The 24,360-nt window shown below is 38.5% G+C and overlaps 2 protein-coding genes across 8 annotated transcripts in view; one reads left to right on the forward strand and one right to left on the reverse strand.

Moving 5' to 3' along the window:
• Positions 1-4,694, forward strand: part of mkxa (mohawk homeobox a) — a 78,283-nt gene extending 73,589 nt beyond the window's left edge. Inside the window, exons 6-7 of the mRNA XM_061922356.1 lie at positions 2,316-2,349; positions 3,414-4,694. Of these exons, the coding sequence (XP_061778340.1) occupies positions 2,316-2,349; positions 3,414-3,588 (209 nt within the window). The 3' untranslated portion in view covers positions 3,589-4,694. The remainder of the gene's footprint in view (positions 1-2,315; positions 2,350-3,413) is intronic.
• rab18a (RAB18A, member RAS oncogene family) overlaps positions 1-24,360 on the reverse strand; it is a 204,476-nt gene that overhangs the window by 116,798 nt on the left and 63,318 nt on the right. For 3 of the 7 annotated variants that reach the window (XR_009809881.1, XR_009809883.1, XR_009809879.1), the window contains exon 11: positions 3,457-3,565. The exons of 2 other annotated variants lie outside the window; for them this stretch is intronic. The gene's annotated coding sequence lies outside the window, so the exon portion shown is untranslated. The remainder of the gene's footprint in view (positions 1-3,456; positions 3,566-24,360) is intronic. 2 more of the 7 variants (XR_009809884.1, XR_009809880.1) reach the window with 1 other exon arrangement.

The following is a 24,360-nucleotide window of genomic DNA, read 5'->3' on the forward strand; positions in this document are numbered from 1 at the left end:
TATGGCTGTTGACCAAGTATGCTTGTGTGTGTGTGTGTGTGTGTGTGTGTGTGTGTGTGTGTGTAAAAGCCACAAATATGTGACATGCTGTTAGTATGGAGGAAAAGGGCACGTGACGACAGGTCGTAGAGAACGCTAAAGGCAGTGCCTTAAATGCACGCCCCCAATATAGTTGTCCAGGTGGAAATCGGTAGAAATTCGGGAGAATGGTTGCCCCGGGAGATTTTCGGGAGGGGCACTGAACTTCGGGAGTCTACCGGGAAAATTAGGAGGGTTGGCAAGTATGAGTATTAGCGGTGAATGCGGTGTTACAGCGGCTGTATAACACCGGCGGGCCAGCTCTAATGATTAATTGATATTGCCTCAAGGGCCAAATTAAATTACACGGCGGGCCACTTTTGGCCCGCGGGCCAGAGTTTGACACCCATGCTCTAGGTGTTCCGTATTGGTACCGTGATTTATGTCCTAACTAGGGATGCACCGATTAATCGGTAACCGAATATATTCGTCCGAATATGGCAAAAAAAGCCACATTCGGCCTTTGGTGGAATGAGTTAAAAACAAGGCCGAATAGTGGCGTGTGACGCAATTTTTTGACGCGGTGACGCAATCAACCAATGTGCAGTGACGTTGGGATATGTTGTGTACCTGTATAAGTGTATGAGGTTACATGCACACACTTATTGAGATTTAGTGGGGCCTCTGTTTACATTATTAGCCTGTTGTGTAGGCTACCTGTATAAGTGTATGAGGTTACAAGCACACGCTTAATTGAGATTTACTTGAGCCTTCTGTTTACATTATTAGCCTGTTGTGTAGGCTACCTGTATAAGTGTATGAGGTTACAAGCACACACTTATTGAGATTTATTGGGGCCTCTGTTTACATTATTAGCCTGTTGTGTAGGCTACCTGTATAAGTGTATGAGGTTACAAGCACACACTTATTGAGATTTACTTGAGCCTTCTGTTTACATTATTAGCCTGTTGTGTAGGCTACCTGTATAAGTGTATGAGGTTACAAGCACACACTTATTGAGATTTACTTGAGCCTTCTGTTTACATTATTAGCCTGTTGTGTAGGCTACCTGTATAAGTGTATGAGGTTACAAGCACACACTTATTGAGATTTAGTGGGGCCTCTGTTTACATTATTAGCCTGTTGTGTAGGCTACCTGTATAAGTGTATGAGGTTACAAGCACACACTTAATTGAGATTTACTTGAGCCTTCTGTTTACATTATTAGCCTGTTGTGTAGGCTACCTGTATAAGTGTATGAGGTTACAAGCACACACTTATTGAGATTTATTGGGGCCTCTGTTTACATTATTAGCCTGTTGTGTAGGCTACCTGTATAAGTGTATGAGGTTACAAGCACACACTTAATTGAGATTTACTTGAGCCTTCTGTTTACATTATTAGCCTGTTGTGTAGGCTACCTGTATAAGTGTATGAGGTTACAAGCACACACTTAATGAGATTTACTTGAGCCTTCTGTTTACATTATTAGCATATCTACTGTGGCTAAGCAGACTTTTGCTAAAAGGACAATAATTCATTTGTTGTGGGTTTATCCACTTTAATGCACTTTATTGTTTTTTTGGAATGCATGTTTTGTTTGAAGGCCTAATATAAATGAAAAACTGCCTTTTTTTGAAAAGCAAAGGCCACTGAATTATTAAAAAAATGTCAATATTCAATAAAAAATTACTTTATTTGAAAAACACGTCTAAATATTTATTCTAGGCTATTTATGCAATATTAAAAAAATTGTGAAAAACTGCATTCATTATTCGGCCAAGCGTTTAAATTTTATTCGGCTTCGGCCACAAATTTTCATTTCGGTGCATCCCTAGTCCTAACTTGTTCACACCTCATATGGATGCTACTTTTCCTTCATGTCTCAAGATGGTATGAATAAAAGAAGACGGACACACACACACACACGCACGCACGCACACACACACACACACACACACACACACACAGAAGTAAAAACAGCAGTTACCCTGCAGACAAATTGGGTTTGATTGCTTAACGACGAGGTTATTGCCCGCTAATGATTTACATGTGAGACAAGCCTTGCTTCCATTTTAGCAGAAAGTCTTTGACTCACTTCGAGTCTTGCGAGCTTTTCAAAACGATTTCCTCCCGATTATGTTGCCGATTGTTTCGGGACTGAATATTACAGAATGGAGTTTATGACTCACGAGCATTCTCCGACTTTCTTTCTTCACGGATCCAGAAGAGCACTCACAATCACCAGAAGTTCATTTTCACCTCACAGCTAACCCCCCTTTTTCTTCTTCTTTCAGAAACCGCCGAGCACGGATCAAGTAAATGTGACAAGTGAGTTTTTACACTTTTTTAAAGTGTTTGATTGTCGAAGGTGAGCGGAGTGTTTGGATGTTGGAACTCTTCAAATGGGATGAGAAATGTGGGATGTGCAGTGCATTGTATATTGAACGTTTATTGTCAATGGGGGGAAAATTACTGGAAATTCTGGAAAAACCGGGGAATTTGGCAAAAAGGAAAACTTGTTTTGTGTTGTCGTCCAAATGATGAGAATCAAGTGTCCTAATCACTTGGCCGGGCCACAGGTGTATAACTATATATATATATATATATATATATATATATATATATATATATATTACAGATGCGCTGATAGGCAATTATATCATCCGCATCCGCATCACCGAAGTCGTCATCCACCCGAACCAACATTTTATCAGGACCGTCCCTGCCCGCCGAAATACATCAGAGGTTGTCCGCCTTTACCACTCACAGAACTATTTAAACCCGTTTCGCGGAGTAATGATGACAATTGGAACCGCTAACATCCCCGCGACTATCCAATAGCGTCCAACCTGATGACAAGAATACGGGCGTGCTGTGAAGCCATTGCCTTAAACACCTTCAACAACATGTACGAACGGATTGTTGGTCCGGCAACATGTTGTGTGCAGCTTCCGCAATCACACGTTCAAGATTGAAAGGCATACTGGGTGACACAAAGTACACTGATGGTTGTGAAATAAACAACTTTAACACCTACTAATATGCGCCACACTGTGCAGCCACACCCAACAAGATTGACAAACACATTTCGGGAGAACATCCTCACAGTAACACAACATGAACGCAACACAACATATACCCAGAATCCTTTGTATCCGTGACACTTCCTGAATATATTTTACACCCCCGCGCTCAAATTTTATTCATTATTCGGCTTCGGCCACAAATTTTCATTTCGGTGCATCCCTAATAAATATATACACACACACACACACACACACACACACAGACACACACATACATATAAAGGTGGAATGACATTTGATACAGGAAGTATTTGAGTGACAGTACAGCATCTAAATGTGTTTTCCTTCATGTTTTGCTGTCATCAGCGTGGGCGCGGCGCACAAAGAGAAGGGCAAAGACGAGACGTACTGGAAAGAGATGAACGCCGCCATGGCCCTCACCAACCTGGCGCAGGGCAAGGAGAGCGGCACCACCAGCTGCATCATCCAGAAGTCGTCCCACATAGCGGAGGTGAAGACTGTCAAAGTGCAGAAGTATTAGCAGCGCCACACTATGCAAACATTCCCCCTCTCCAAAGTACAAACTCTCCATAGGACTTTTTTTTTTTTTTTTTTGCCTTGAAGAGTTTTTACTGCAGTATTTCCGAAAACAAGACACTTTTTTTTTTGTAATATTAACTTATTTGTATTTTTTTAATTTTTTTTTTTATGCTGAATGTGCATTTTGCCAAAGTGCCTTTGCTCTTGTTGATGACCGTCAGTCGCCATTCAGGAAGTGGAATCCTTGAATGAGGTCATCAAACACAGCAGTAATTCTCCGAGGGCATCTTTCAACTGGAAGTATAACTCTTGCTCCTTACGACGTTGGATGCAACTTCACCCTTCAGCTAGAAAGGATGTTTTTTTTTTTTTTTCCTGGCCTTATCTCTTGTTTGGACTCCTTCAAGATAGAGCCAGGTGAACTCAAATAAAAGTTTCACCCGAGCAGGACTTTTCACATTTCTGTTTACAAGAAGCCAGCTGAAACGTTTGATCCTTGACCCCGTCATACGTGTAAGCATCTGGGCGAAAAGAAGCTACGTGTCTACAGAGAGTTGTTCTCACGTCTTCAAGGTACTGTTTTTGTGTTGAGACCAGGAGTATTGGGACCGCACAGAAATGAAAAAAAAAATAGTACAATACTAAATCCGATTTGTATTTCTTTCAATAAAATGACATCTTAAAAATACATCTTAAATGGGTGGGGATTTTTAAGAATATTTTTTTTAGACAAAATGTATTTTAAGTCTTATTTTTGTAGAGAAAAATATTTAAATTTTAATGTCCAACATAGTTATTTTATTTTAAAAACCTAAGTCAGATTTTTTTTTATAAAAAAAAAAAAAAATCTTAAAATTCATTTTAAAAGTGCTTTTTGTCGGGATAGTGATTTCTACATACTTAAGTTATTTTCTTCAAATAAACATGTACATGGACAAACGAAACGTAAAAAAAATTAGTACAAGACTGAATTCTCATTTGTGTTTTTTAAAACAAATGTCAATTTTAAAATACATCTTCAATGTGTGGGGATTTTTAGGAATATTTTTTCAGACAAAATTTATTTTAAGTCTTATTTTTGTAGACAAATATATTTAAATTTTAATATCCAACAAAGTTATTTTATTTTAAAACTTAAGTCAAATTTTTTTTAATAAAAAAAAAATCTTAAAATTCATTTCAAAAGTGATTTTTGGGGGGATAGTGATTTCTACATACTTTTAAATTATTTTCTTAAAATAAACATGTACATCAACAAACGAAATCTAAAAAAAATTAGTACAAGACTGAATTCTCATTTGTATTTTTTAAAACAAATGTCAATTTTAAAATACATCTTCAATGTGTGGGGATTTTTAGGAATATTTTTTCAGACAAAATGTATTTTAAGTCTTATTTTTGTAGACAAATATATTTAAATTTTAATACCCAACAAAGTTATTTTATTTTGAAAACTTAAGTCAAATTTTTTTTAATAAAAAAAAAAAATCTTAAAATTCATTTCAAAAGTGATTTTTGGCGGGATAGTGATTTTTACATACCTTTAAGTTATTTTCTTAAAATAAACATGTACATCAACAAACGAAATCTAAAAAAAATTAGTACAAGACTGAATTCTCATTTGTATTTTTTAAAACAAATGTCAATTTTAAAATACATCTTCAATGTGTTGGGATTTTTAGGAATATTTTTTCAGAAAAAAATGTATTTTTTAGACAAAATAATTTTTTCTAATTTCAATCATACAAGAAAAAACGTATTTTGTAGAAAAAATATATTTACATTTTAATAAACAAAATGGTTATTTTACTATAAAAACTTAAGTCAGACTTTTTAACTAAAAACAATCTACAATACATTTCAAAAGAGATTTCTACATACTTAAGTTATTTTCTTCAAATAAACATGTACATGGACAAACTATACAAAAAAAATTAGTACAAGACTGAATTCTCATTTGTATTTTTTAAAACAAATGTCAATTTTAAAATACATCTTCAATGTGTGGGGATTTTTCGGAATATTTTTTCAGAAAAAAATATTTTTTTTTAGACAAAATGTATTTTTTTAATTTCAATCATACAAGAAAAATACATATTTTGTAGAAAAAATATATTTACATTTTTATAAACAAAATGGTTATTTTACTATAAAAACTTAAGTCAGACTTTTTAACTAAAAACAATCTACAATACATTTCAAAAGAGATTTTTGTCAGGATAGTGATTTCTACATACTTAAGTTATTTTCTTCAAATAAACATGTACATGGACAAACGAAACATAGAAGAAATTAGTACAAGACTGAATTCTCATTTGTATTTTTTAAAACAAATGTCAATTTTAAAATACATCTTTAATGTGTGTGGATTTTTCGGAATATTTTTTCAGAAAAAAATATTTTTTTTAGGCAAAATTAATTTTTAAAATTTCAATCATACAAAAAAAAATATATTTACTTTTTGATGAACAAAATAGTTATTTTACTATAAAAACTTAAGTCAGACTTTTTAACTAAAAATAATCTTACAATACATTTCAAAAGAGATTTTTGTCGGGATTGTGATTTCTACATATTTTAAGTTACTTTCTTAAAATAAACAACACGGTACTTAGATTGATTTGATAATGATGTCATGTTTTAATTGTTGCTGAAGGAAATCTGAAGGAATCAATAAAGTACTATCCATCTATCTGTGTTATTTTAAGTTATTTTCTTTAAATAAACATGGACATTTACAAATGAAATATTAAAAAAATAGTACAAGACTGAAAACTCATTTGTATTTTTTTAAATAAATGCCTTAAAATACATCTTAAATGGGTGGGGATTTTGGAGAAGATTTTTTTTTCAGGAAAAAAAACATTTTTCAGACAAAAGTCTTATTTTTGTAGTGAAATATATTCACATTTTAATAACCAACATAGTTATTTTACCATAAAAACTTAAGTCAGATTTTTTAATTTAAACATTGAAAAAAAAATACATTTCAAAAGTGATTTTTGTCGGGATGAGGATTTCTAGATATTTTAAGTTGTTTTCTTCAAATAAAAAAGTACATTGACGAATGAAAAATTAAAAAAAATAGTATAAGACTGAAATCTAATTTGTATTTTTTTAAATGTCTTAAAATACATCTTAAATGGGTGGGGATTTTTAAGAATTTTTTTTCAGACCAAAGTCTTATTTTTGTAGAGAAATATATTTACATTTTAATAACCAACATAGTTATTTTACTATAAAAACTTAAGTCAGATTTTTTAACTAGAAACAATCATTCATTACATTTCAAAAGAGATTTTTGTCGGGATAGTGATTTCTACATATTCTAAGTTATTTTCTTAAAATAAACAACACGGTACTTAGATTGATTGGATAATGATGTCATGTTTTAATTTTTGCTGAGGGAACCCTCATGAAGGAATCAAATAAGTACTATCCATCCATCTATGTTATTTTAAGTTATTTTCTTCAAATAAACGTGGACATTGACAAATGAAATAATAAAAAAAATAGTACAAGACTGAAAACTCTTTTGTATTTAAAAAAAATAAAATCTTAAAATACATCTTAAATGGGTGGGGATTTTTAAGAATATTTTTTTTCAAGAAAAAAAAAAAATTCAGACAAAAGTCTTGTTTTTTTAGAGAAATATATTCACATTTTACTAACCAACAAAGTTATTTTATAATAAAAACTTAAGTCAGATTTTTAATTAAAAAAAAATCTTAAGATACATTTTAAAATTGATTTTTGTCGGGATAATGATTTCCAGATATTTTAAGTTTTCAAATAAACATGTACATTGACAAAAAAAAAAAAAGTAGAAGACTGAAATCTCATTTGTATTTTTTAAAATAAATGTCTTAAAATACATCTTAAATGGTGGGGATTTAAAAAAATAATACTTTTTTTTCAGGAACAAACATTTTTTAGACATAAGCGTTATTTTTGTACAGAAATATATTCACATTTTAATAACCAACATAGTTATTTTAATATAAAAACTTAAGTCAGATTAAGTTATTTTCTTAAAATAAACAACATGGTGTTTAGATTGATTTGATAATGATGTCATGTTTTAATTTTATTAACCAAAAAATGTTAAATCAGTCATAAGTTTTTTATTTCAATGCTTAAATCTCCAAATCAACTTTAGGCATATATGTCGATATAAAGTTATTTATTTTTTTATATTATTTTGTCAAATCCATTTTCTTGGCAAAAACACAAAATAGCCAATCTTTTAGTATTATATCATCAATATGACAACATTGACTTTGAGCAATGACAAATTTAAAAAAAGAAAAAAATTCTTGGTGAGCCATAAAAGTATTAAAAAGTTGTCATACATTTTGTTTCCAATGCTTGAGTCTCGAGATCGACTTCAGATCTATGTATTGATTATAAGTTTTCATTATTTTAGAAATCTGTTGGTTTGTTTGTTTATTTTATACCCTTTTTGTCAAAGAAAACTTTCTTTTTTACACGGCAAACGCATAAAATAAGCAATATTTTCCCCCAAAAATATTTAATTTTTGATGTGAAGTAATTGGAGCTTTAAATAGGTCAATAATTCAAAACATTATTATTATTTTTTGAGCCATGACATTTTTAAATGAAATAAACACTTGCACGGCAGCTTTGTGTCATGAAATACAAAATTGCAACTATTTCTCGTTACATTCCATATGTTTGCTGTTTTATTCCACATTTTTATGTTTCATTTTCTTTTCCAGTAGTATTTTCAAAGGGTGCCGGTAAAAAATGAGCTGAGGGCCACAAATGTCCCCAGGGCCACACTTTGGACACCCCTGCTTTACAACATGTAAAGAAGGTCTTCTTGCAGAAACAATATTAAATCAGATAATATAAAATATTTCTTTAAAATGAACAAAAGCGATTATGAGAGTGATAATTACTGGCGACGCAGAAATAATCGGACATTAGCCACTTCTTTTTTTTCATTTCAGCGTGGCCTTTATACTCCTCGTGTCAAATTGTACATTCCTCAGCAAATTGTGCCGTTGCTTTTTTTCCTTTTTTTTTTATTCTTGACGAGCCAGACTGTGATTATGGTGGAGGAGTGACTCTTTGACCTTGGTGAATGAATGAATGTGCAAAAGCTGCACTTCTGGATGATGAAGGACTGTCATGTAACCTTTGGGAGGAGGGTTTTTTGTTTTTTTATCACTAAATGTAAGATGGAAGGAGACTATTGGGACAGTGGGGGGGGGGGGGGGGGCACACCTGCTTTGGACAAGGCGGCGCTTCTCCTTGGGTCTCCCATCACGAGCCTCACACAAAGTACACAACAAGATGGAAGACAACAGTACCTAACGCCTATAAATTATTATGACTGACTTCTGTAAAGATTAAAAAAAAAAAAAAAAAAGAAATCTGTGACCGTGGTTTGCTTTTGTTACTGTTAAGTTATGATTTCTTTTGATAGAGACTGGATTTGCAATCCAATGACCGACACGTATCTTTGTATTGTTTGAGTCTTTTTTTTTTTTACGGTTTTTCACTTGGTCGAAGCCTTGAATAAACCTCACAATTTAAATAAATTGCTAATAAAGGAATCCAATGATATCTATTTCCTCTCTTTTCATTTTTGCTGACATGCAAATGAATAGGCCGATGTCAAAGTTGAATTGTTTTTTTTTTTATGCTTTCATTTGTCTGTGGCGGTGCACCACTTGTCAATCAATCAATCAATCAATCAATCAATCAATCAATGTTGATTTATATAGCCCAGGGGTCGGCAACCTTTACCACTCAAAGAGCCATTTTGACCAGTTTCACAAAGCAAAGAAAACAATGTGAGCCACATAACTCTTGAAAATTATAATGAAATAATACTGCATGCAGAGTTTTGTTTTGCTTTGTATAAACCAGGGGTCTCAGACACACGGCCTGCACCTTAATATGAACATTTAAAGTTAGCGCGGCCCAATATTCCAGGGAGACTCCCGAATTCCAGAGTGATTATTCTCTCGAATGTACGCTGGAGAAAATCCGCACTATAACACAACATAAAACACTACAGCATAAATACCCAGAATCCCATGTATCCCTGACAATTTAATTTCTACATTATTACACCCAGCTACCACCAACGCAACCCCCCCACCTCCCACCCCTCCGTGCGTCGGTTGAGGTAGGCGGGGTTGGGTCTATAATGTACCCCGGAAGAGTCAGGGATGCATGGGATTCTGGGTATTTGGTCTGTAGTGTTTATGTTGTGTTATAGCGAGGATGCTCTCCCGAAAAGTGTTTGTCATTCTTGTTTGGTGTGGGTTCACAGTGTGGCGCATATTAGTAAGAGTGTTAAAGTTGTTCATATCACAACAGTGATATTCCAGAGTGATTATTCTCTCGAATGTACGCTGGTGTCCACCCGATGAACAATAAGGGCGTACGATGATGGCGCCACCGCTAGCGCCCTCTACAGCTTGTACAAATAGCTTGCCAGCCCAAAGAATTGTCTGACGAGGCTATTGCAGACACACGTAAGGGACTGCAAAGCGTCCTTATTCAACAGCAATACAGGTCACACTGAGGGTGGCCGTTTAAACAACTTTAGCACTCTTACTAATATGCGCCACATAGCGAACAAGAATGACAACATTTCAGGAGAAAATCCGCACTATAACATAACATAAACACTATAGACAAATACCCAGAATCCCATGTATCCCGGACTATTTCAGGCTACATTATTACACCCAGCTACCACTAACGCAACCCCCCCCCTCCGTGCGTCGGTTGAGGTGGGCGGGGTTGGGTGTATAATGTACCCCGGAAGAGTCAGGGATGCATAGGATTCTGGGTATTTGGTCTGTAGTGTTTATGTTGTGTTATAGTGGGGATGCTCTCCCGAAAAGTGTTTGTCATTCTTGTTTGGTGTGGGTTCACAGTGTGGCGCATATTAGTAAGAGTGTTAAAGTTGTTCATATCACAACAGTGATATTCCAGAGTGATTATTCTCTCGAATGTACGCTGGTGTCCACCCGATGAACAATAATAATGGCGTAAGATGATGGCGCGACCGCTAGCGCCCTCTACAGCTTGTACAAATAGCTTGCCAGCCCAAAGAATTGTCTGACGAGGCTATTGCAGACACACGTAAGGGACTGCAAGGCGTCCTTATTCAACAGCAATACAGGTCACACTGAGGGTGGCCGTTTAAACAACTTTAGCACTCTTACTAATATGCGCCACATAGCGAACAAGAATGACAACATTTCAGGAGAAAATCCGCACTATAACACAACATAAACACTACAGAACAAATACCCAGAATCCCATGTATCCCTGACTATTTCATTTCTACATTATTACACCCAGCTACCACCAACGCAACCCCTCCCACCTCCCACCCCTCCGTGCGTCGGTTGTGGTGGGCGGGGTCGGGTGTATAATGTAGCCCGGAAGAGTCGGGGATGCATGGGATTCTGGGTATTTGGTCTGTAGTGTTTATGTTGTGTTATAGCGAGGATGCTCTCCCGAAAAGTGTTTGTCATTCTTGTTTGGTGTGGGTTCACAGTGTGGCGCATATTAGTAAGAGTGTTAAAGTTGTTCATATCACAACAGTGATATTCCAGAGTGATTATTCTCTCGAATGTACGCTGGTGTCCACCCGATGAACAATAATAAGGGCGTACGATGATGGCGCCGCCGCTAGCGCCCTCTACAGCTTGTACAAATAGCTTGCCAGCCCAAAGAATTGTCTGACGAGGCTATTGCAGACACACGTAAGGGACTGCAAGGCGTCTTTATTCCACAGCAATACAGGTCACACTGAGGGTGGCCGTTTAATCAACTTTAGCACTATTACTAATATGCGCCACACTGTGAACCCACGCCAAACAAGAATGACAAACATTTAAGGAGAAAATCCGCACTATAACACAACATAAACACTACAGCACAAATACCCAGATTCCGATGTATCCTTGACTATTTAATTTCTACATTATTACACCCAGCTACCACCAACGCAACCCCCACCCCCCACCTCCCACCCCTCCGGGCGTCGGTTGAGGTGGGCGGGGTCGGGTGTATGATGTAGCCCGGAATAGTCAGGGATGCATGGGATTCTGGGTATTTGGTCTGTAGTGTTTATTATGTGGTATAGTGAGGATGCTCTCCCGAAAAGTGTTTGTCATTCTTGTTTGGTGGGGGTTCACAGTGTGGCGCATATTAGTAAGAGTGTTAAAGTTGTTCATATCACAACAGTGATATTCCAGAGTGATTATTCTCTCGAATGTACGCTGGTGTCCACCCGATGAACAATAATAAGGGCGTACGATGATGGCGCCGCCGCTAGCGCCCTCTACAGCTTGTACAAATAGCTTGCCAACCCAAAGAATTGTCTGACGAGGCTATTGCAGACACATGTAAGGGACTGCAAGGCGTCCTTATTCAACAGCAATACAGGTCACACTGAGGGTGGCCGTTTAAACAACTTTAGCACTCTTGCTAATATGCGCCACACTGAACAAGAATGACAAACATTTCAGGAGAAAATCCGCACTATAACACGACATAAACACTACAGCACAAATACCCAGAATCCCACGTATCCCTGACTATTTCATTTCTACATTATTACACCCAGCTACCACCAACGCAACCCCCCCACCTCCCACCCCTCCGTGCGTCGGTTGAGGTGGGCGGGGTTGGGTGTATGATGTACCCCGGAAGAGTCAGGGATGCATGGGATTCTGGGTATTTGATCTGTAGTGTTTATGTTGTGTTATAGCGAGGATGCTCTCCCGAAAAGTGTTTGTCATTCTTGTTTGGTGGGGGTTCACAGTGTGGCGCATGTTAGTAAGAGTGTTAAAGTTGTTCATATCACAACAGTGATATTCCAGAGTGATTATTCTCTCGAATGTACGCTGGTGTCCACCCGATGAACAATAAGGGCGTACGATGATGGCGCCGCCGCTAGCGCCCTCTACAGCTTGTACAAATAGCTTGCCAGCCCAAAGAATTGTCTGACGAGGCTATTGCAGACACACGTAAGGGACTGCAAGGCGTCCTTATTCCACAGCAATACAGGTCACACTGAGGGTGGCCGTTTAATCAACTTTAGCACTATTACTAATATGCGCCACACTGTCAACCCACGCCAAACAAGAATGACAAACATTTCAGGAGAAAATCCGCACTATAACACAACATAAACACTACAGCACAAATACCCAGAATCCCATGTATCCCTGACTATTTCATTTCTACATTATTACACCCAGCTACCACCAACGCAACTCCTCCCACCTCCCACCCCTCCGTGCGTCGGTTGAGGTGGGCGGGGTTGGGTGTATGATGTAGCCCGGAAGAGTCAGTGATGCATGGGATTCTGGGTATTTGGTCTGTAGTGTTTATGTTGTGTTATAGCGAGGATGCCCTCCCGAAAAGTGTTTGTCATTCTTGTTTGGTGTGGGTTCACAGTGTGGCGCATGTTAGTAAGAGTGTTAAAGTTGTTCATATCACAACCGTGATATTCCAGAGTGATTATTCTCTCGAATGAACGCTGGTGTCCACCCGATGAACAATAATAAGGGCGTACGATGATGGCGCCGCCGCTAGCGCCCTCTACAGCTTGTACAAATAGCTTGCCAGCCCAAAGAATTGTCTGACGAGGCGATTGCAGACACACGTAAGGGACTGCAAGGCGTCCTTATTCAACAGCAATACAGGTCACACTGAGGGGTGGCCGTTTAAACAACTTTAGCACTCTTGCTAATATGCGCCACACTGTGAACAAGAATGACAAACATTTCAGGAGAAAATCCGCACTATAACACAACATAAACACTACAGCACAAATACCCAGAATCCCATGTATCACTGACTATTTCAGGCTACATTATTACACCCAGCTACCACCAACGCAGCCCCCCCCCCCCCGCCTCTCACCCCTCCGTGCGTCGGTTGAGGTGGGTGGGGTAGGGTGTATAATGTAGCCCGGAAGAGTCAGGGATGCATGGGATTCTGGGTATTTGGTCTGCAGTGTTTATGTTGTGTCATAGTGAAGATGCTCTCCCGAAAAGTGTTTGTCATTCTTGTTTGGTATGGGTTCACAGTGTGGCGCATATTAGTAAGAGTGTTAAAGTTGTTCATATCACAGACGGTGTAGCATATGAGGTTGCAGCCTTAATGTGACCGGCCGGCCGGCAAGCTGATAGCACGTAGAAAGGGTGTTAGAGGCATTGTCATCACGGCACGTCCTCAAAGTTGATATCTGGGTGGGAATCAAAAAATGTTAACCCGGAAGATTTCTACTAGAGACACTGAAACTTGGAAATCTACCTGACTTCTCCGGGAGGTCGGCAATTATGCGGCTGAGCCACATCAGAGTGGTCAAAGAGCCGCGGGTTGCCGACCCCTGATATAGCCTTAAATCACAAGTGTCTCAAAGGGCTGCACAAGCCACAACGACATCCTCGGTTCAAAGCCCACATAAGGGCAAGGAAAAACTCACAACCCAGTGGGAAGTCGATGAGAATGACTATGAGAAACCTTCTATCAATAAGAGTTGTGAACAGAATCGGTGACATCCAATATCTTTACCAAAATGTCTAAATATTCTGTAGTAGTCAAAGAAAGATGTTTCTGGAGTGAAAACAACCGTTTCCTGACGCCAACAATGAGCCTGAGGGTAGAACGAGGCATGTTTGTATGCGACACGCCGCGGTTTTTAGGAGCTAAACAAACTAATCACGGCGTTTACGTCGCTGGGCTGCGTCTGCACATTAGCGGTCTGGAGCGCAGCTCTCACTATCTCTTGTGTGTTTTTGCGACCACCAGACGCACAACTGGCCTTCTGCTTTATTTGTATAAACCCGGGTGCGGGATCAAAATCGCTCTCCGAAGAGTTCAAGAGGACAGCAGCAGCAAAAAATAAATGTTTGGAGGGGGGAAAAAAAAAATTCATAAAGTTTGGGTTAGTTCTATATCTGCTGTAGTGACCTAAGTAAGTCTGAACGTATAATTTGAAATCCTGTGGTGGTGAGCATCCTGTCAATGAATGGCCTCCATGGTGCGCCATCCCAAGGCATCTTGTGCTCGGGATCAATGTTGACACAAAAACCAGACTTGAGGAGGCGTTTGACAGACAGGAGTTGACGGGCGCTTGTCCAAGGCCACGAAATGGACGTCGACGCATCATGCGGTTGCTTTGTCAGTCAGAGTCACTCCAGGCTGCCAAACGTGCAACCGACTGGTTTCTCCCGTGAGCAACATGACCGCCTCGTATTTGTCATTAATGAATCCCCACCTCCAGTACGCCTTTGTCAGTCAGAGTCACTCCAGGCTGCCAAACGTGCAACCGACTGGTTTCTCCCGTGAGCAGCATGACCGCCTCATATTCGTCACAAATGAACCACCACCTCCAGTACGCCTTTGTCAGTCAGGGTCACTCCAGGCTGCCAAACGTGAAACCGACTGGTTTCTCCCTTGAGCAGCATGACCGCCTCGTATTTGTCACAAATGAACCCCCACTTCCAGTACGCCTTTGTCAGTCAGAGTCACTCCAGGCTACCAAACAGCCAAACTTGCAACCGATTGGTTTCTCCCTTGAGCGACATGACCGCCTCATATTCGTCACAAATGAACCCCCACCTCCAGTACGCCTTTGTCCGTCAGAGTCACTCCAGGCTGCCAAACGTGCAACCGACTGGTTTCTCCCGTGAGCGACATGACCGCCTCGTATTTGTCACAAATGAACCCCCACCTCCGGTACGCCTTTGTCAGTCAGAGTCACTCCAGGCTACTAAACGTGCAACCGACCGGTTTCTCCCTTGAGCGACATGACCGCCTCATATTCGTCACAAATGAACCCCCACCTCCAGTACGCCTTTGTCCGTCAGAGTCACTCCAGGCTGCCAAACGTGCAACCGACTGGTTTCTCCCTTGAGCGACATGACCGCCTCATATTCGTCACAAATGAACCCCCACCTCCAGTACGCCTTTGTCAGTCAGGGTCACTCCAGGCTGCCAAACGTGCAACCGACTGGTTTCTCCCTTGAGCAGCATGACCGCCTCGTATTTGTCACAAATGAACCCCCACTTCCAGTACGCCTTTGTCAGTCAGAGTCACTCCAGGCTACCAAACAGCCAAACTTGCAACCGACTGGTTTCTCCCTTGAGCGACATGACCGCCTCATATTCGTCACAAATGAACCCCCACCTCCAGTACGCCTTTGTCCGTCAGAGTCACTCCAGGCTGCCAAACGTGCAACCGACTGGTTTCTCCCTTGAGCAGCATGACCGCCTCGTATTTGTCACAAATGAACCCCCACTTCCAGTACGCCTTTGTCAGTCAGAGTCACTCCAGGCTACCAAACAGCCAAACTTGCAACCGACTGGTTTCTCCCTTGAGCGACATGACCGCCTCATATTCGTCACAAATGAACCCCCACCTCCAGTACGCCTTTGTCCGTCAGAGTCACTCCAGGCTGCCAAACGTGCAACCGACTGGTTTCTCCCGTGAGCGACATGACCGCCTCGTATTTGTCACAAATGAACCCCCACCTCCGGTACGCCTTTGTCAGTCAGAGTCACTCCAGGCTACTAAACGTGCAACAGACCGGTTTCTCCCTTGAGCGACATGACCGCCTCGTATTTGTCACAAATGAACCCCCACCTCCAGTACGCCTTTGTCAGTCAGGGTCACTCCAGGCTGCCAAATGTGCAACCGACTGGTTTCTCCCTTAACAACAAGACCGCCTCATATTCGTCACAAATGAACCCCCACCTCCAGTACGCCTTTGTCCGTCAGAGTCACTCCAGGCTGCCAAACGTGCAACCGACTGGTTTCTCCCGTGAGCGACATGACCGCCTCGTATTTGTCACAAATGAACCCCCACCTCCGGTACGCCTTTGTCAGTCAGAGTCACTCCAGGCTACTAAACGTGCAACCGACCGGTTTCTCCCTTGAGCGACATGACCGCCTCGTATTTGTCACAAATGAACCCCCACCTCCAGTACGCCTTTGTCAGTCAGGGTCACTCCAGGCTGCCAAATGTGCAACCGACTGGTTTCTCCCTTAACAACATGACCGCCTCATATTCGTCACAAATGAACCCCCACCTCCAGTACGCCTTTTTCAGTCAGAGTCACTCCAGGCTGCCAAACGTGCAACCCACTGGTTTCTGCCTCGAGCGACATGACCGCCTCATATTCGTCACAAATGAACCCCCACCTCCAGTACGCCTTTGTCAGTCGGGGTCACTGCAAGCTGCCAAACAGCCAAACGAGCAACAGACTGGTTTCTCCCGTGAGCAGCATGACCGCCTCGTATTTGTCACAAAGGAACCCCCACTTCCAGTACGCCTTTGTCAGTCAGAGTCACTCCAGGCTGCCAAACGTGCAACTGACTGGTTTCTCCCTTGAGCGACATGACCCCCTCATATTCGTCACAAATGAGTCCCCACCTCCAGTACGCCTTTGTCAGTCAGAGTCACTTCAGGCTGCCAAACAGCCAAACGTGCAACCGACTGGTTTCTCCTGTGAGCAACATGACCGTCTCGTATTGGTCACAAATGAACCCCCACCTCCAGTACGCCTTTGTCAGTCAGAGTAACTCCAGGCTGCCAAATGTGCAACCGACTGGTTTCTCCCGTGAGCAACATGACCGCGTCACATTTTTCACAAATGAACCCCCACCTCCAGTACGCCTTTGTAAGTCAGAGTCACTCCAGGCTGCCAAATGTGCAACCGACTGGTTTCTCCCGTGAGCAACATGACCACGTCACATTTTTCACAAATGAACCCCCACCTCCAGTACGCCTTTGTCAGTCAGAGTCAATCCAGGCTGCCAAACGTGCAACCGACTGGTTTCTCCCTTGAGCGACATGACCGCCTCATATCCGTCACAAGTTAACCCCCACCTCCAGTACGCCTTTGTCAGTCAGAATCAATCCAGGCTGCTAAACGTGCAACCGACTGGTTTCTCCCTTGAGCGACATGACCGCCTCGTATTTGTCACAAGTTAACCCCCACCTCCAGTACGCCTTTGTCAGTCAGAGTCAATCCAGGCTGCCAAACGTGCAACCGACTGGTTTCTCCCTATCAAAATATTGGTATCGGGAAAACACTACAATGACAAATTGTCTAGTATGGTCACTATTTTATTTAAGGACTAAATTGCAATGATAAACATGTGTTTCATGTATACTAAGATATTTTTGTTCAAGTAGAGCCAATAATGATAAGTTCCATGTGGCGCTTGCAATTGGTTGAATGCACGATGCGCACCCTGAACTCCATTGCAAAACTAAGATTTTTTTGTTAAAAGTAAAGCCAATAATGACATTTTTTTTTATGGTCCCCTATATTTAGAAAAGTAACAAAATATTTTGGTACCGATACCAAAATATTGGTATCGGGACAACACTGCATTGACAAACTGTCTAGTATGGTCACTATTTTATTTAAGGACTAAATTGGAATGATAAACATATGTTTCATGTATACTAAGATATTTTTGTTTAAATAGAGCCAAAAATGATAAGTTCCATGCGGCGCTTGCAATTGGTTGAATGCACGATGCGCACCCTGAACTCCATTGCAAAACCCTAACATTTTTTGTTAAAAATAAAGCCAATAATGACATTTTTTGTGGTCCCCTTTATATAGAAAAGTACTGAAATATTTTGACAATGACAAGTTGTCTAGTATGTTCACTATTTTATTTAAGGACTAAATTGCAACAATAAACATGTTTCATGTACATTAAGATTTTTGTTCCAATAAAGCCAATGATGCCATTTTTGTGGTGGCCTTTATTTAGAAAAGTATTAAAATAAATGTTAAAATATTGGTATCGGGACAACCATACTTGATAGCACACGCAAAGTCGATCTACTAAAGGTGTGCGAAGTGGAGTCAATGCAGCGTCTAGATCACGTTTCATATTTTCAAAAACGAGACGGAGCAATTTGACAGAGTCCAGGTTTCACCTCGGCCTGAACATGAACCTGGCGGGAAAGCGAGCAGGAGGAAATCCGAGCGCGTCTCGAAAAATAATTCCCCCGTTTTGATGAGGAAAGGCGACTCCCGGGGCATACTGGAGTGGTTAGTGGCCGTGCTGTGAAGGACATCACCGGTCCTACCTGAGGAAAGGGCTAATTGTTCGGCGCCTGGAAGAATAGCCTGATTAAAAAGCTGCAATCAGGCGGGGACCTGAGACATCTTGGACCGGCCGTAACGTCACGGATGTTTGTTAATCACACGGTCACACACGTGTTATTATTGATGACACAATGATGAACAACTGCTGCAATCTGCGTTTGCACGAGCGACTGTGACTAACAACGTTAACATTTTAGTATTTATATCGAACTTTAACCACACCTTGTCAAGACGCCACATTAATGAAAGCTAAAAGTCATGATATTAAAGATCTATATTTGGCAGACGATGCAGCTTTTAATTAGGGGGGTGTAGTAGTTCAGTAGAAGCATTCTAGTCCCATCTTAAAACTAATTTGTATACTTTAGCCTTTAAATAGACCCCTTTTTAGACCAGTTGATCTGCCGTTTCACTATTATGTTAGATCCACTATGGACCGGACTCTCACACTATTATGTTAGATCCACTATGGACTGGACTCTCACACTATTATGTTAGATCCACTATGGACTGGACTCTCACTATTATGTTAGATCCACTATGGACTGGACTCTCACTATTATGTTAGATCCAATATGGACTGGACTCCACACTATTATGTTGGATCCACTATGGACTGGACTCTCACTATTATGTTAGATCCACTATGGACTGGACTTTCACACTATTATGTTAGATCCACTATGGACTGGACTCTCACACTATTATGTTAGATCCACTATGGACTGGACTCTCACTATTATGTTAGATCCACTATGGACTGGACTCACACTATTATGTCAGATCCACTATGGACTGGACTCTCACTATTATGTTAGATCCAATATGGACTGGACTCTCACTATTATGTTAGATCCAATATGGACTGGACTCTCACTATTATGTTAGATCCACTATGGACTTGACTCTCACACTATTATGTTAGATCCACTATGGACTGGACTCTCACTATTATGTTAAATCCACTATAGACTGAACTCTCACTATTATGTTAGATCCACTATGGACTGGACTCTCACTATTATGTTAGATCCACTATGGACTGGACTCACACTATTATGTCAGATCCACTATGGACTGGACTCTCACTATTATGTTAGATCCAATATGGACTGGACTCTCACTATTATGTTAGATCCAATATGGACTGGACTCTCACTATTATGTTAGATCCACTATGGACTTGACTCTCACACTATTATGTTAGATCCACTATGGACTGGACTCTCACTATTATGTTAAATCCACTATAGACTGAACTCTCACTATTATGTTAGATCCACTATGGACTGGACTCTCACAATTATGTTAGATCCACTTTGGACTGGACTCTCACTATTATGTTAGATCCACTATGGACTGGACTCACACTATTATGTCAGATCCACTATGGACTGGACTCTCACTATTATGTTAGATCCAATATGGACTGGACTCTCACTATTATGTTAGATCCAATATGGACTGGACTCTCACTATTATGTTAGATCCACTATGGACTTGACTCTCACACTATTATGTTAGATCCACTATGGACTGGACTCTCACTATTATGTTAAATCCACTATGGACTGAACTCTCACTATTATGTTAGATCCACTATGGACTGGACTCTCACAATTATGTTAGATCCACTTTGGACTGGACTCTCACTATTATGTTAGATCCACTTTGGACTGGACTCTCACACTATTATGTTGGATCCACTTTGGACTGGACTCTCACTATTATGTTAGATCCACTATGGACTGGACTCTCACAATTATGTTAGATCCACTTTGGACTGGACTCTCACTATTATGTTAGATCCACTATGGACTGGACTCTCACAATTATGTTAGATCCACTATGGACTGGACTCTCACAATTATGTTAGATCCACTATGGACTGGACTCTCACTATTATGTTAGATCCACTATGGACTGGACTCTCACTATTATGTTAGATCCACTATGGACTGGACTCTCACACTATTATGTTGGATCCACTTTGGACTGGACTCTCACTATTATGTTAGATCCACTTTGGACTGGACTCTCACTATTATGTTAGATACACAGTCACCGCCTAAACTAAAGTCTTAAATATCTATATATATATATTTATTTTTATTTTTTTCATATTTTATTTTGTCCTGTAAATTAAGAATGATGACTTGAGTATATTTCAGCATGTGGCCCCACTTTTAACTCTCTTTCAAACGCTTATTGCAAACACTTATTTACAGCAAGTCATTAATTTCACTTAGTCATTATTTTGTTTTAGTAAGTCAATATTTACTAAGTCAAAATAATGACATACTTAGTATCTCAGGTAACTAGGACTGTTTTGTGTTTTGTTCTTACTTTACGGAAAAAATATCGAGATGTATATCGTAAATTGCCACTCAGCATACGGAGCGGAAAACACAACCAAAAATTGCAGGCTTCTTCACGCGACGAAGCCGGCCTACTTCACCACAGTCTGTAGTCTATTGCCCCCCCAGGCTGTGGTGAGATGGTTCCTTACAACCACCCACCCTACGCCTTGTCCATCCGCCTGGAAACACTGGTGTTACTCTTCAAACTGTGTGTAATGTTCCAGAGGCCAAAAATCTGAAATATACTCGTTAAATAAACACCCATTTTAATTTGTAACGACTACATAGGGCTACTACGCCACCATATTTCAATCATGGTCATTATATTGGCACTTGGTGGGGGAAAAGAGTTGAAGATGGTCTATACAGCAAGGTGGTGGGTGTAGTAGCATCATGGTCTGGGGTTGCATGAGTGCGTGCAGCCCAGGGAAGCTGCGGTTTTTCAACATGTACACCCTTCTTTCCGCTAATAGAAGAGGATTCCAGTCAGAAACTGAGTGGCCTTACAATTTGCAAAGTATGGTACAGATGTAGTGGATGTAGAGAAACAACAAGTGAAGAATGTCACACCAACTTGACATGAGGTCTCGGCATGAAGCAGCAGAATAATGGAGCAAATGTCAAGGGAAAGAAGAGGGTCACTTGTGCATTTTAGGAACTGAGGAGTGTAAGCATTCACATTGTTTGGACTTGTGGACCTTGGAACTACAGTAGATTGTGCACAAAGACTGTACAGCTGCCACAGGAAGTAGATAGGGCTGAAAAGCAGGGGTTTCTAATGAAGTGACCAGATGAGCCCTTTCAAAACAACCCAATAGTTGGGTCATGTGATCCTGCTGATACAGTGGAGGGCAGGTCAGTATCGATTATTGCCTTTTAATCACAAACACTGATCGCCTCTGGCTATTTATCAGTATCACTAGCAGCTAATTGTGTAACTTATACACAGTGTGGAGGAACTCTACTAAGTTATAAATAATTATTACAACTACATTTCTTAGTATCTTCAAGTATTGTTATTATTAAATGCTGCACTTTTAAAAAAGAGGGGAAAAAAAGCTAAAAAGGGGAAGAATAAATGGTGAGTCGCATACTTTTGGGTAAGGTTTTTGGGGCAAAAGGAGGTAGTCTCACTTTTAAAAGTAAAAATAAAAGTACAATACATGGGAAAAAATGATCATACAATAATGAGTCACATCCTTGTGTATCAAGTTATAATATAAAGGAATATGAAGGTAAAGAAATGCTGCATTTTTAAAAGTAAAAAAATATATCAATAGAAAAACTAACAATGAAATAATGTAAATTATATAACAGTGAATGTGTCTATACATTTTTTTTCAGGTATACAAATAATGCACTTTAAAAGTATAAAATAATATTTAAAATAATAATTTCAAAGATGTCAATAAAAAAACTAATAATCATAAATGTTGAGAATGAGTCATATACTTTTGTATTTTTGGAGAGGGTCCCGAGGATGTACAAATTTTGCACTTTAAAAGTATAACAAAGACATCAAAAATACACATTTCAAAGACATAAAAAAAACTAATAATGAGTCACATCTTTGTGTATCAAGTTATAATATAAAGGAATATGAACTTACGGAAATGATGCACTTTTAAAAGTAAAAAAATAAATCAATAGAAAAACAATGAAATAATGTAAATTATATTATTTTAACAGTGAATGTGTATACACATTTTTTGTCGGATACACAAATAATGCACTTTAAAAAGTATAAAATAATATTAATAATTTCAAAGGTGTCAATAAAAAACTAATAATCATAAATGTTGATAATGAGTCACATACTTTTGTATTTTTGGAGAGGGTCTCGAGGATATACAAATATTGCACTTTAAAAGTATAACAAAATCGAAAATACACATTTCAAAGACATAAAAAAAACTAATAATGAGTCACATCTTTGTATATCAAGTTATAATATAAAGGAATATGAAGGTACAGAAATGCTGCATTTTTAAAAGTAAAAAAATATATCAATAGAAAAACTAACAATGAAATAATGTAAATTATATAACAGTGAATGTGTATATACATTTTTTTTCAGGTATACAAATAATGCACTTTAAAAGTATAAAATAATATTAAAAATAATAATTTCAAAGATGTCAATAAAAAACTAATAATCATAAATGGTGATAATGAGTCACATACTTTTGTATTTTTGAAGAGGGTCCCGAGGATATACAAATATTGCAATTTAAAAGTATAAGAAAAACATCGAAAATACACATTTCAAAGACATAAATAAAAAACTAATAATAAGTCACATCCTTGTGTATCAAGTTATAATATAAAGGAATATGAAGGTACAGAAATGCTGCACTTTTAAAAGTAAAAAAATAAATCAATAGAAAAACAAACAATGAAATAATGTAAATTAGTGAATGTGTATATACATTTTTTGTCAGGTATACAAATAATGCACTTTAAAAGTATAAAATAATATTAAAAATAATAATTTCAAAGATGTCAATAAAAAACTAATAATCATAAATGGTGATAATGAGTCACATCAAGTATTTTTGTATTTTTGGAGAGGGTCCCGAGGATGTACAAATTTTGCACTTTAAAAGTATAACAAAAACATCAAAAATACACATTTCAAAAGACATAAATAAAAAACTAATAATGAGTCACATCCTTGTGTATCAAGTTATAATATAAAGGAATATGAAGGTACGGAAATGCTGCATTTTTAAAAGTAAAAAAATCAATCAATAGAAAAACAATGAAATAATGTAAATTATATTATTTTAACAGTGAATGTGTATACACATTTTTTGTCAGATATACAAATAATGCACTTTAAAAAGTATAAAATAATATTAATAGTTTCAAAGGCGTCAATAAAAAACTAATAATCATAAATGGTGATAATGAGTCACATACTTATGTATTTTTGGAGAAGGTCTCGAGGATATACAAATATTGCACTTTAAAAGTATAACAAAATCGAAAATACACATTTCAAAGACATAAAAAAAACTAATAATGAGTCACATCCTTGTGTATCAAGTTATAATATAAAGGAATATGAAGATACAGAAATGCTGCATTTTTAAAAGTAAAAAAATCAATCAATAGAAAAACAAACAATTAAATAATGTAAATTATATTTTTATAACATACTTTTGTGAATGTGTATGTACATTTTTTTGTCAGATATACAAATAATGCAATTTAAAAAGTATAAAATAATATTAATAATTTCAAAGGCGTCAATAAAAAACTAATAA

Source organism: Nerophis ophidion, linkage group LG15 (genome assembly GCF_033978795.1).
Source record: "Nerophis ophidion isolate RoL-2023_Sa linkage group LG15, RoL_Noph_v1.0, whole genome shotgun sequence".
Lineage (NCBI taxonomy): Eukaryota > Metazoa > Chordata > Actinopteri > Syngnathiformes > Syngnathidae > Nerophis > Nerophis ophidion.